The 13,694-nt window shown below is 41.1% G+C and overlaps 1 protein-coding gene across 1 annotated transcript in view; it reads left to right on the plus strand.

The window, feature by feature from the left end:
• The window catches only part of LOC142654474 (uncharacterized), a 1,458,099-nt gene that overhangs the window by 1,141,546 nt on the left and 302,859 nt on the right, over positions 1-13,694 (plus strand). Inside the window, 1 exon segment of the mRNA XM_075828928.1 lies at positions 12,849-12,858. Coding sequence (XP_075685043.1) covers positions 12,849-12,858 — 10 coding nt within the window.

Here is a 13,694-nt window from a genome sequence, read left to right on the forward strand (position 1 = left end):
TTCTTGCGTACGATACGGTCAAGCTGCTCCCACAACAGCTCTATGGGGTTGAGATGTGGTGACTGCGCTGGCCACTCCATTACAGATAGAATACCAGCTGCCTGCTTCTTCCCTAAATAGTTCTTGCATAATTTGGAGGTGTGCTTTGGGTCATTGTCCTGTTGTAGGATGAAATTGGCTCCAATCAAGCGCTGTCCACAGGGTATGGTATGGTATGGCATGGCGTTGCAAAATGGAGTGATAGCCTTCCTTATTCAAAATCCCTTTTACCTTGTACAAATCTCCCACTTTACCAGCACCAAAGCAACCCCAGACCATCACATGACCTCCAGCATGCTTGACAGATGGCGTCAGGCACTCTTCCAGCATCTTTTCAGTTGTTCTGCGTCTCACAAATGTTCTTCTGTGTGATCCAAACGCCTCAAACTTCGATTCGTCTGTCCATCACACTTTATTCCAATCTTCCTCTGTCCAATGTCTGTGTGCTTTTGCCCATATTAATCTTTTCCTTTTATTAGCCAGTCTCCGATATGGCTTTTTCTTTGCCACTCTGCCCTGAAGGCCAGCATCCCGGAGTCGCCTCTTCACTGTAGACGTTGACACTGGCGTTTTGCGGGTACTATTTAATGAAGCTGCAAGTTGAGGACCTGTGAGGCGTCTATTTCTCAAACTAGAGACTCTAATGTACTTGTCTTGTTGCTCAGTTGTGCAGCGGGGCCTCCCACTTCTCTTTCTACTCTGGTTAGAGCCGGTTTGTGCTGTCCTCTGAAGGGAGTAGTACACACAGTTGTAGGAAATCTTCAGTTTCTTGGCAATTTCTCGCATGGAATAGCCTTGATTTCTAAGAACAAGAATAGACTGTCGAGTTTCACATGAAAGCTCTCTTTTTCTAGCCATTTTGAGAGTTTAATCGAACACATAAATGTAATGGTCCAGATTCTCAACTAGCTCAAAGGAAGGTCAGTTTTATAGCTCCTCTAAACAGCAAAACGGTTTACAGCGGTGCTAACATAATTGCACAAGGGTTTTCAAGTGTTTTATAATCATCCATTAGCCTTCTAACACAGTTAGAAAATACAATGTACCATTAGAACACTGGAGTGATGGTTGCTGGAAATGGGCCTCTATACACCTATGTAGATATTGCATTAAAAACCAGACATTTGCAGCTAGAATAGTCATTTAGCACATTAACAATGTATAGAGTGTATTTCTGATTTAATGTTCTCTTCATTGAAAAAAACTGCTTTTCTTGCAAATATAAGGAAATTTCTAAGTGACCCCAACTTTTGAACGGTAGTGTATATGTGTATGTGTGTTTGTGTATAAATGGATGTGTTTGTGTATATGGGTGTATTTGTGTATATGTTTGTGTGTAGATGTGTGTGTGTGTGTTTTTTTGTATATATATATATATGTGTGTGTGTGTGTGTGTGTGTGTGTGTGTATATATATATATATATATATATATATATATATATGGGCTTGTTTGTGCATATGTTTGTGTGTAGATGTATATGGGTGTGTGTGTGTGTTTGTGTATATGTTTGTGTATATGTGTGTGTTTGTGTATATATCGGTCAGTTTGTGTACATGTGTGTTTGTCTCTTTATATGTGTTTTGTGTATATCTTGTAGTGTTTGTGTATAAGTGTGTGTGTTTGGGTTTGTGTTTGTATATGTGTTTGTGTATATGTGTTAGTTCGTGTGTGTTTCTCTTTATGTGTGTGTGTTTGTGTATATCTTGTGTTTGTGTATAACTTTATATGTTTGTGTGTGTATATGTGTGTTTGTGTATGGTTTGTGCGTGTGCGTGTATATATGTGTGTGTGTGTTTGTGTGTACATATGGGAGTGTTTGTATATGTTTGTGTGTGTTTTTGTATATGTGTGTTTGTCTCTTTGTGTGTGTTTGTGTATATCTTGTTGTGTTTGTATATGTGTGTTTGTGTATATGTGTCAGTTTGTGTGTGTGTGTGTGTGTGTTTGTGTATATCTTGTGGTGTGTTTGTGTATATGTGTGATTTTGTTTGTATGTGTTTGTGTGTATATCTTGTGTTTGTGTATATGTGTGTGTATTGGTATTGTTCACATTGATAACTTTTTTTTTATGTTGTTGCAGATTTTGATGTACCGATTGGACTACATCTTCGATTCGTTGGACTACTGCGTAGATCTACGTTTTTTCAAATTTTAATTAAATGGTTAACGAGGGTTTTGTTGGGGATTTCTTATTTCAATAAAAAAGAATTGTCTTTGTGTTTTTTTTTTTTTAAACTTTATTAGTGCCTAGATAATGGCAGTTGGCTGATTTACAGCGTCCATTATTAACTTTTATAACCAGCCAGATACAACACAGCAGCAGCCTAGCATTACAAGGGTGGGAAGGTCCACTGTTTTTTGCCCTGCCCAGCCTCAATACCAGCCTGCGGCCGCCCCAGAGCCCGACTATCACAACAGATGGTCGGGTACTGGATCCTACCTGGCTCTTCCCGGCACCCCTGGTGGTGGTGGTGGGTACCGGGGTAATAACGGTGGTTAGTGTACGCCTCTGCACCGGCTAACACTATGCCTCGCCTTAGTAATGGATGTTGTCACTCAGACAGCGGCCATTACTAAAGTGCTAGTAATAAAATTTGAAAAGAAAAGACAAAGATATAGATAAAATATTTTATTGAAATAAAGCACCCCCAACACAACCCTCATTAACCATTTTATTGTAGAAAAAAAAACGTAATCTAAGTAGTCCTCGAAACCGACGTAGTCCAAACACCAAACCTGTAAAAAAAAAAAATTAAATAAAACATGTCGTAGGCTTAGATTCAGTTTAATGTGTGATACTGACTGTTATACCTTGTATGGAAGCCTGCCGCGAAGTTGACTTAGATACAGGGCACCAGCAGACCGTATCATACATGGCCATACAGACATATATACAAACAACATACATGCGAACATGTATGTACGTATGTATGTTTGTATATATGCAAGCATGCACATACACACATATATACATACATACATGCAAACTATCATACATACATGCAAACTCATACATACATACAAACAAACATGCAAAGATACATACATATATACAAGCATGCACAAATATACATGCAAACATACATACATGCACATATATACATACATACATGCCAACATACATACATGCAAACATACATGCATGCAAACATACATATATACATGCAAAAATAAATACATGCAAACATACATACATACATACATGCAAACATACATACATACATACATGCAAATATATACATGCAACTATATACATACAAACATGCACATATATACATACATGCAAACATACATACATACATACATGCAAACATACATACATGCAAATATACACATACATGACAACATACATACATAAATAAACTCACCTAAGACGTTCCCACGAAGATTTGAACGGTCCCGTCACTTTTCTTCTTACTGCTCCCATTCACAATAACAGAGCGGTGGGCGCAGATGACGTAATCATGTGTGCCTGATATGATTAAGTCATCTGCGCCACAACGCATTGTTACTATGAATGCGAGCGGCGCCAAGAAGAAGGAAGATGGCAAGTGACGGGACCGTTCAGAGCGCCGTTAGAACGTCTTAGGTGAGTTTATTTTTTTTAAATATAATTTTAGTTGTTCGCCGGGTGCTGATGCAGCACCGATGCGGCGGATAAAAAAAAATTACATGTAGTGACAGGGTGGGTGATGGAAAAGTGGCTTGCCGAAACGGGGAGAAAGTAGTGTAGGGTAGTGTAGTTGACATTCACGGTAAGTTCGTCTCAATCAGGCTTACCATGCCCACTTGAGACGAACATTCTCCCGATGTTGCTAGAACTACAGTATCTAGCAACATCGGGAGCGCGCATCGAGCCGCTCACACCCCTTTTTAGAAAAGATAACCAGCACTTGCTGAGTTATCAAGTGTAAAAAAAAAAGGTACTTCGGAAATGAATTTTGAAAATTTTTTAACAGCAAATGTTTTAAAATTCATTTCCTGCCTAAAATTAATTTAATGTCTAAAAAAAATAAATTTGAGTCAACTTGGGAATAACCCTTTAACTTTATGTGGTAATAACTTCGGAATGCTTTTACCTATATCCAAGCGATTCTGAGATTGTTTTCTCGTGACACATTGGACTTTGTTACTGACAAAATTTGCTTGATACATTAAGTATTTAATTGTGAAAAACGCCAAAATTTAGAGAAAAATGGCAAAAATTTGCATTTTTATTAATTTAAATGTATCTGCTTGTAAGACAGTAATACCACACAAATTGTTGCTAATTAACATTATCCATATGTCTACTTTTAGATTGCCATTGTTTTTTGAACATCCTTTTATTTTTCTAGGACATTACACTGCTTAGAACTTTAGCAGCAATTTCTCACATTTTCAAGAGAATTTCAAAAGGCTATTTTTACAAGTGCCAGTTCAGTTGTGAAGCGGATTTTAGGGCCTTATATATTAGAAACCCTTAAGCCCTCAAAGTATTCAAAACAGCATTTAGAAAGTTTTATGACCCCTTTAGACGTTTCACAGGAATTAAGGCAAAGTAAATGTGAAATGTAAAAAATATTTATTTTTTTTGCAGAAATTCATTTTTCATTTATTTTTTTGTAACACAAAGTTTTACCAGAGAAACGCAACTCAATATCTATTGCCCCAATTCTGCCATTTTTAGAAATACCCCACATGTGGCCCTAGTGCACTTATTGACTGAAGCATCGGCCTCAGAAGCAAAGGAGCACCTAGAGGATTTTGGGGCCTCCTTTTTATTAGAAAATATTTTAGGCACCATGTCAGGCTTGAAAGGCTCTTGCGGTGCCAAAACAGTGGAAATCCCCCAAAAGTGACCATTTTGGAAATTATACACCTAGGGGTATTTTGAGCATTTTGACCCCGCAGGTTTTTTGCAGAAATTTTTGGAAGTAGGCCGTGAAAATTAAAATCTACATTCTTTCAAAGAAAATGTAGTTTTAGCTAATTTTTTTTCTAATTTCCACAAGGACTAAAGGAGAAAATGCACCACTACATTTGTAAAGCAATTTCTCCCGAGTAAAACAATACCGCACATGTGGTCATAAACGGCTGTTTGGACACACGGCAGGGCTTAGAAGGGAAAGAGCGCCATTTGGCTTTTGGAGCTCAAATTTAGCAAGAATGGTTTGAGGGACCACGTCGCATTTGCAAAGCCCCTAAGGGATCAAAACAGTGAAAATGAAAAAAAAAGTTACTCCATTTAGGAAACTACACCCCTTGAAGAATCCATCTAGGGGTGTAGTGAGCATTTTGCCCCACAGTGGTTTCATAAATGTTATTAGAATTGGGCAGTGAAGATTTAAAAAAAATCTTTTTTTTCCAATAAGACGTAGCTTTAGCTCAACATTTTTCATTTTCTCAACATATAAAGGAATAAAAGAACCCCAACATTTGTAAAGCAACTTCTCTGGAGTACTGCATTACCCCATTTGTGGTCATAAACTGCCGTTTGGGCACAGGGCAAGGATCAGAAGGGAAGGAGCGCCATTTGGCTTTTGGAGCACAGATTTTGCTGGATTGGTTTCTTGACACCATGTCACATTTGCAAAGCTCCTAAGGTACCAGTACAGTGGAAACTCCCCAAAAGTGACTCGATTCATGAAACTATACCCCTTGAGGTATTCATCTAGGGGTGTAGTGAGCATTTTTACCCCACTGGTGTTTCATAGATTTTTTTAGAATTGGGCAGTGAAAATAAAAAAAAAATCTTTTTCTTCAATAAGACGTAGTTTTAGCTGAAAATTTTTCATTTTCTCAACAAATAAATGAAAAGAAAAGCACCCCAACACTTGTAAAGCAACTTATCCTGTGTACTGCAATACCCCATATGTGGTCATAAACGGCTGTTTTGGTACAGAGTAGGGCTCAGAAGGGAAGGAGCGCCATTTGCTTTTGGAGTACAGATTTTGCTGGATTGGTTTCTGGGCGCTATGTCGCATTTGCAAAGTCCCTGTGGGACCAAAACAGTGGATCCCATTTTGGAAACTACACCCCTCAAGGTATTCACCTAGGGGTGTAGTGAGCATCTTAACCACGCAGGTGATTGGCAGAAATTGGTGTGCACTTGATGTTGCAGAGTGAAAATTGGATTTTTTCCATAGATATGCAAATATGTGGTGCCCAGCTTGTGCCACCATAACAAGACCGCTCTCTTATTATTAGGCTGGATTCACACGAACGTGGCGTTTTTGCGGACGCAAAAACGGGCGTTTTGCGCGCGCAAAAATCACTTGCCAGCTCCGTGTGTCATCCGTGTATGATGCGCGGCTGCGTGATTTTCGCCATCATAGAGATGATTCTAGCCGACGTCAGTCACTGTCCAGGGTGCTGAAAGAGTTAACTGATCGGCAGTAACTCTTTCAGCACCCTCGACAGTGAATTCCGATCACCATATCTAGCAACCTGTTAAAAAAAAAAAAGAGGTTCGTACTTACCGAGAACTTCCCGGCCGTTGCCTTGGTGACGCGCCCTTGGTGACGCGCCTCTCTTGACATCTGGCCCCACCTCCCTGGATGACGCGGCAGTCCATGTGACCGCTGCAGCCTGTGCTTGGCCTGTGATTGGCTGGAGCTGTCACTTGGACTGAATTGTCATCCCGGGAGCTCAGACTGGAGGAAGAAGCCGGGAGTTATCGGTAAGTCAGAACTTTTTTTTTTTTTTAACACGTTCATGTATATTGTGATCGGAAGTCACTGTCCAGGGTGCTGAAACAGTTTAACTCTTTCAGCACCCTGGACAGTGACTATCTCCTGACGTCGCGTACCGGATATTTTTCGGCCGAACCCGGTGAAGTTCGGTTCGGTTGTCCGGGTTCGCTCTTCTCAAAGACACTCAGTTTGGATGTTTGTAAACAGAAAAGCACGTGGTGCTTTTCTGTTTACATTCATCCTTTTGACAGCTCTTGCGCGAATCACGCAGTTCGCATGGAAGTGCTTCCGTGCGGCATGCGTGGTTTTCACACACCCATTGACTTCAATGGGTGCGTGATGCGTGCAAAACGCCCAAAGAACGGACATGTCGTGACTTTTTTTCAGCGGACTCACGCTGAGCAAAAATCACGGACATGTCTGCACGGCCCCATAGACACATAGGTCCGTGCAACGCGCGTGCAAATCTCGCGCGTTGCACGGACGTTTTTCACGTTCGTCTGAATAAAGCCTAATGTTGTGTTTCCAGGTTTTAGAAACACCCTACATGTGGCCCTCATCTTTTGCCTGGACATTCGACCAGGCTCAGGCGTGAAAGAGTACCATGTAAAATGAAGGCTTAATTTGGCAATTTACAAAGTATTGGATCACAATTGCAGAGGCTCTGATGTGAAATAATAAAAGAAACTGCTGAGAGGTGACCCCATTTTGGAAACTGCACCCCTCAAGGCATTTATTAAGTGGTGTAGTGAGCATTTTCACCACATAGGCCTTTTCCATGAATGATTGCGCTGCGGAAGGTGCAAAGTAAAAATTTACATTTTTCCCTAGATATGCTATTTCAGTGGCAAATATGTAGTGCCCAGCTTGTGCCACTGGAGAGACACACCCCAAAAATTGTTAAAAGGGTTCTCCCGGGTATGGCGATGCCATATATGTGGAAGTAAACAGCTGTTTGGGCACACTGTAGGGTTCAGAAGGAAGGTAGCGCCATTTGGCTTTTGTCGCGTCGATTTTGCTTGGTAGTTTTGTTTGGAGTCTTACTGGTGTTTCCGTTTATAATGTGGGGGTACATGTAAGCTGGGCGGAGTATAGTCAGGTGGTATAATAATGGGGTAAAAAAAAATAATAAAATAATCCATAGATATTTGTTACGCTGTGACACAATCCTTTCTGCACAGGCCGGTGTCTCACCTAATAAATGGTCCTTACTTATTCCCCTGTTGGTCCACATTCGGCATCTTTGCAGTTTAGGTAATTTTACTGGGAAAGTGTTGTCCTGGTATAACACGGGCGCCCTCGCTTCCAGCAGTTATGTTTGGGCCCTCCCCTTCCTGGTTCCCTAATTTTAGGAGCTTTGATAATTCGCCACTTGAAACAGAAGAAATGTTCCCCTCGGGTCAGCACAACTGCATATTTTTTCTTTCCTGACTTATTGGAGCCTTAACTAATTTTATAGACGTAGTGGTATGAGGGCTGTTTTTTTGTGGGACGAACTGTCGTTTTTATTGGTACTATTTTGGGGTACATGCGACTTTTTGATCACTTGTTATCCTTTTTTTTTTTGGGAGGCGAGGTGACCAAAAAACTGCAATTCTGGCATATTTTTTTTAGTTCTTTTTATACAGCGTTCACCACGCTTTATAAATGACATGTTACCTTTATTCTGCGGGTCAGTCCGATTCTGGCGATACCTAATTTACAGAACTTTTTTTATGTTTTACAACTTTTTGCACAATAAAATTACTTTTGTAAAGAGAATGGATTTTTTTCTATCACCAAGTTGTGAGCCATAACTTTTTTTAATTTTTTCGTCGACTGAGCTGTATAAGGGCTTCTTTTTTGCGAGACGATTTATAGTTTTTCTATGTACCATTTTTGGGTACATGCAACTTTTTGATCACTTTTTATTTCAATTTTTGGAAGACACCAAAGTGACCAAAAAATAGCAAATATGTCATTATTTTTTAGTTGTTTTTTTTTACGGCGTTCACTGTGCGGAATAATTAACATTATATTTTTATAGTTCAGGTTATTACGGTCGATACCAAATTGTATGGCTTTATTATTTTTTTTCAATAATAAATGACTAAGGGAGATTGTGTTTTATGTTATTACTTGAAACTTTTATTGTATTTTTTACAACTTTTATTTTTACTTTTTTGACACTTTTTTTTTTTACACTTTTATTTAGTCCCACTAGGGGACTTGAAGGTCCAACTGTTTGTTTGATGTTCTAATACATTGCACTACCTATGTAGTGCAATGTATTAGAACTGTCAGGTGTTCACTGACAGCAAGCCGATCAGGCTCCGCCTCCTCACGGGGCCTAATCGGCTTCTGTAATGACAGATAGGAAGCCATTGTTAGGCCTCCTGTTGCCATAGTAGCAGTCGCCAGCCTTGCCATCGCATGGCAGGCTGCTGATTTGATACAAACCACTTTGATGCGGCGATCGCATTGGATCGCTGCATTGAAGGGGTTAATGGCAGGAATCAGAGCTAGCTCCGGTTCCTGCATTTACAGTGGGATGTCCGCTGGCACCCACTGCTGACGCTGGCCCCATCTTGCCGATGGTACCGGAATCCTTTTGGGCCCTGCCGACGACGAGGGATAGGAGGTTTTCGTTGCTTTCAGACCGGGAGGTAAGTATTAGGCTTCCGATCACCTTTGCAGCCACCGGCAACTCAGCGATCACGTTGCTGGTGTGCCGGTGGCTATAAACTCCTCACATGCTGCGATCTCTATTAAACGCAGCATGTGAGGGGTTAATCGGTCGGATCGGAGGCTAGCTCCGGTCCTGGCCGATACATTAGGGTGCCAGCTGTAACATACAGCTGTCACCCGGCGTTTATGTCGCTGGCTCAGCTCAGTTAAAGGGGTTAGCTACCATCAGCATACAAGTTGAAATGTACTTCAGACAATAAAGAAAGCCCTAATTAATTGCCATGAGGGTAAAGTAAATACATAATTTATATAGCGTCCCCACCTTACCATGCTCCAGTAGCAGCGCTCTGCAGGCTTGTGTGGGCGGGACATGTCAAATCCCAGCACAGCGCAACCTTTTCTGCCTGCCATCTTGTGGGAAGAGACCACCTCAGCGGCTGCTCTCTCCGCTACCACTTAACTTTGTAATAAAGTTTGCCTCGCTTTTTTTTTTACTTTACACTTCAATTTACTGACATTTCTTTCACCTAAATAAAAATATGAAAACTCTTTATGGCAATCTTTATTGAAATTTTCATCACATTGTTGCACAACAATATTGTCACAGTTGCGTGTGATCGTCTTGAACTGATAGGAGTATCACACATGTGCATAATAAACTTGAAAGAATGACATGCCCAGACGGTGCCTGAAGCAAATCCAGTGCGCTTGCGCGGTTCCTGGACAAGTCGGAAACCAGAGCAAGTGCAGAAAATGGCCGTCTCGTTCAGGCAGACGAAGCTCAGTCTTCCACCTCTCCGTGTCATGCGCTACGATAGATGAGGGCGGTGGGGGATAGGTTTGTCTTTATATGGGGGCATAGCATGCAGGGACTGGAGAAAAAGGCAGAAGCCTTAAAAACATTATACTAGTCAGTGTCTTGTTTTGCCTCAAGCCACTTATTAAAAGCCTTTAATAGTAAACTGGACAACCCCTTTAATATTTGATTGGTGGAGGTCCGACTCACAACACCCCCGCCAATCACCTGTTTTGAAGGGGCCGCGGAGCTCTTACGAGCACTGCTTCCCCTTCATTCTTTATCTGCTCGTACTGTAAAGCACCAATACACTTGTAGCGGCGGTTCACAGTATTACAGCCTTCTCCAATTCAAGTTATTGGGAGAAAGCTGTGATGCTGTGAACCGCCGCTACAAGTGTGTCGGCGATTCACAGTGCAAGCAGTGACAGAAATGAGGGGGAAGCAGTGCTCATACGATCGCCGTGGCCCCTTTGAAACAGCTAATCAGCAGGAGTTGGACCCCCACCGATCAGATGTTGATAGCCTATCCTGAGGATATTTCTTATGACTGGACAACCCATTAAGGACCCTAGAAAGTGGTTTCATAGTAGGTGTAAGTATAACAGAGGGAAAACTGGGATTGCACTTAATAGTGTGCCTCAATTGTAAATACAGATAGGAGGAATGTTGTTATTTGGCCGACTGAGATGTACATCAAGGAAGCCATAAGACAACTCTTAGATAGGAAATGATATCGGCCCCTCTGGGAAGACTCCACTTTTCTTTTCTCTAAAGAGTATGTGGATATCATAGCAGAAGGCCATGGGAAAGGTGCAATCAAAAAAAGAGAAAGATTTCCTTCAAGTACCCTCTCCTAAAGCTGCTACCTTTTACAAGCTGCCAAAGTTCCATAAGAAAAGTTGTCCGCCACCAGGTAGGCCATTTGTTTCGGGGTAGCCTGACAAAGAAAGACAGCATGTGGATAAACCAAGAAATCTCAACTCGTACACTAGGGACACCATGCAGATCCTAAAACAGCTAGAGGGCATAACCCTGGAGTCTGATGAGACATTGGCGACATTTAATGTAGGGCACTTATACACAAGTATTAGCCACCAATAAGGTTGTAAAGTAGTTGAATATTTTCTCACTAGACCCAGAATTTGAAATGGAGTGTATAAGCTTCTTAATAAAACTCTTGAAGTTCATCTTGAAAAGCAATTAATTTGCTTTTGATGGGAGATTTGAGCTCCAAATAAGCGGAACAGTGATGGGTGTGCGAAATGTGCACCAATGTTCACAAACCTGTATTTAGGATGGGATGAGTTTGTATTTTTTGGAAACCATGCTGAAGTACACTATTAATGTCCTCCTTTGGAGACGCTACATAGATGACATTGTAAGCATCTGTAAAGGACCAAATTACGACAAAAGAATTCATCAGTAAATTGAATGACAACAGCCTTAATTTGAGACTAACCTTGATGTATAGCAGGAGGATCTCGTTTCTAGATAAGCCCATCAATGTCTCTGATACAGGCCAGATAGAAATACACCTGTATAGGACAGAAACATTAATAAACCGTCTCCTGGATGCACGTAGTTTACACTTGACGAGAACAATTAGTGCTATCCAAAAAGGGGATTTCATGCAATTTCACAGAATCTGTTCAACACTTGCTAACTTCAAAGTGAGATCGAGGATTTGAAGATCAGGAATTACAGCAAGAAATCTATTAAGTGAGCTTATAATATAGCCTTTCAAACTGACAGGGAAGTATTTTTGAGATTGGAAAAGAGATAGCGAAACTAGTACAATCTCTGAATAGGATATACATCTATTATAAGGACAAAACAATTTCATCATAAGACAAAAATTTATCTAAAAATATGCGCAAAATACATAACACTACAAGATTTGTTTCAGTGTATGTGTACCAGTAATTTTGTGCAAATAAAAATAAACAATTTTAAGAGTTAAGGCCCTTTTATACTGGCCAATGGTCAGACAAACGTGTGTTCATATGAACGCTCGTTCCCGATCATTGCCCGATCATATGCAGCACAAAATATTATCTTTGGCTGGACATGTCCCCGTGTAAACAGGGAGAAGTGCTGCCGACATGATGGAAATGCATGTGGACGAGCGATCACTCGTCTCTATACATTACTGATCATAATATTTTACCAAACCGAACAATGCCCCAAAATGTACCAATGGTCCTAGTGACTAATATAGAAAACCAGAAAAAGAGACAAGTCACGACCAAATAAGTAGAAAAACTATAAACAATCTTTATTAAAGTCAATTAGACACAAGAACGCACATAAAAACCACTATACACAATAAAATAACAAAAGCCCTCGTAAAAAGATGGAGTCAGAACATAAAAGCAGTGTGGCCCTCCAGATGGAAAACTGGTCACACGATCACCCAGAGGGCTAAAGTGCATGGATCAGTAGTTTTAAGCAGGTGCTAGGTATGGTACGTTTGCACAGATAGATACCTATACATGGAGAGAATGCAAGTGCAGTCTTACACAAATGTCACATATAAATGGCAATATATCTACACCTACACAGTACAAGGATGGCCAGGAGATCAGGACCGGGAGGGGGGGGCCGCTGCTGGACCCGACACACGTTTCGCTGACGAAGCACGAGGGTGGTAGACAGAGATGAGGGAGGAGATGCAAGATGGTGCAGCACTTGGGAGAGCTTTGTGGGTGAGAGTAACCAGTTTACATTTTATTCTGAAGGGAATGGGCAACCAGTGTAGTGACTGGCACAGGGTAGAGGCGTTGGCGTAGCGGTTGGCCAGAAAGATGAGCCTGGTTGCTGCATTGAGGATAGATTGGAGAGGGGAGAGTCTAGTGAGGGGAAGACTGATTAATAATGAGTTACAGTAGCCAAGACGAGAGTGAATCAGAGCGACAATGAGAGTTTTGGCTGTTTCTAGAGTAAGTAGATGGTGGAAACACTAGGAACTCAGAGAGAGGGGACATGATGTTAGAGACAGTGGACAGACAATCACTCGTGTTTTGTATAAGAGCAGGGTTAAGATCAGGGGAAGAGGCATATAATTGAGCATAGAGATGGTACTGGAAGTCAAATTTGCTGACAGTTTGGCTAATCGGGGCTGTGTATAGAGAAAAGAGGAGCGGACCTAGGACTGATCCTTGAGGAACCTCAACAGCAAAGGGAAGAGCGGAAGTAGAACCAGCAAATTATACAATAAACGAGAGGTCAGAGAGATAGGAAGAGAACTAAGAGAGAGGAGTGTCCTTAAAGAGGCTCTGTCACCAGATTTTGCAACCCCTATCTCCTATTGCAGCAGATCGGCGCTGCAATGTAGATAAGAGTAACGTTTTTTGTTTTTTTTTTAAAACGAGCATTTTTGGCCAAGTTATGGTACAACTGGGCGTGTTTAAAGTTAAAGTACAACTGGGCGTGTATTGTGTATGTACATATGGGCGTTTTTACTTCTTTTACTAGCTGGGCATTGTGAATAGAAGTATCATCCACTTCTCTTCACA

Source organism: Rhinoderma darwinii, chromosome 1 (assembly GCF_050947455.1).
Source record: "Rhinoderma darwinii isolate aRhiDar2 chromosome 1, aRhiDar2.hap1, whole genome shotgun sequence".
Lineage (NCBI taxonomy): Eukaryota > Metazoa > Chordata > Amphibia > Anura > Rhinodermatidae > Rhinoderma > Rhinoderma darwinii.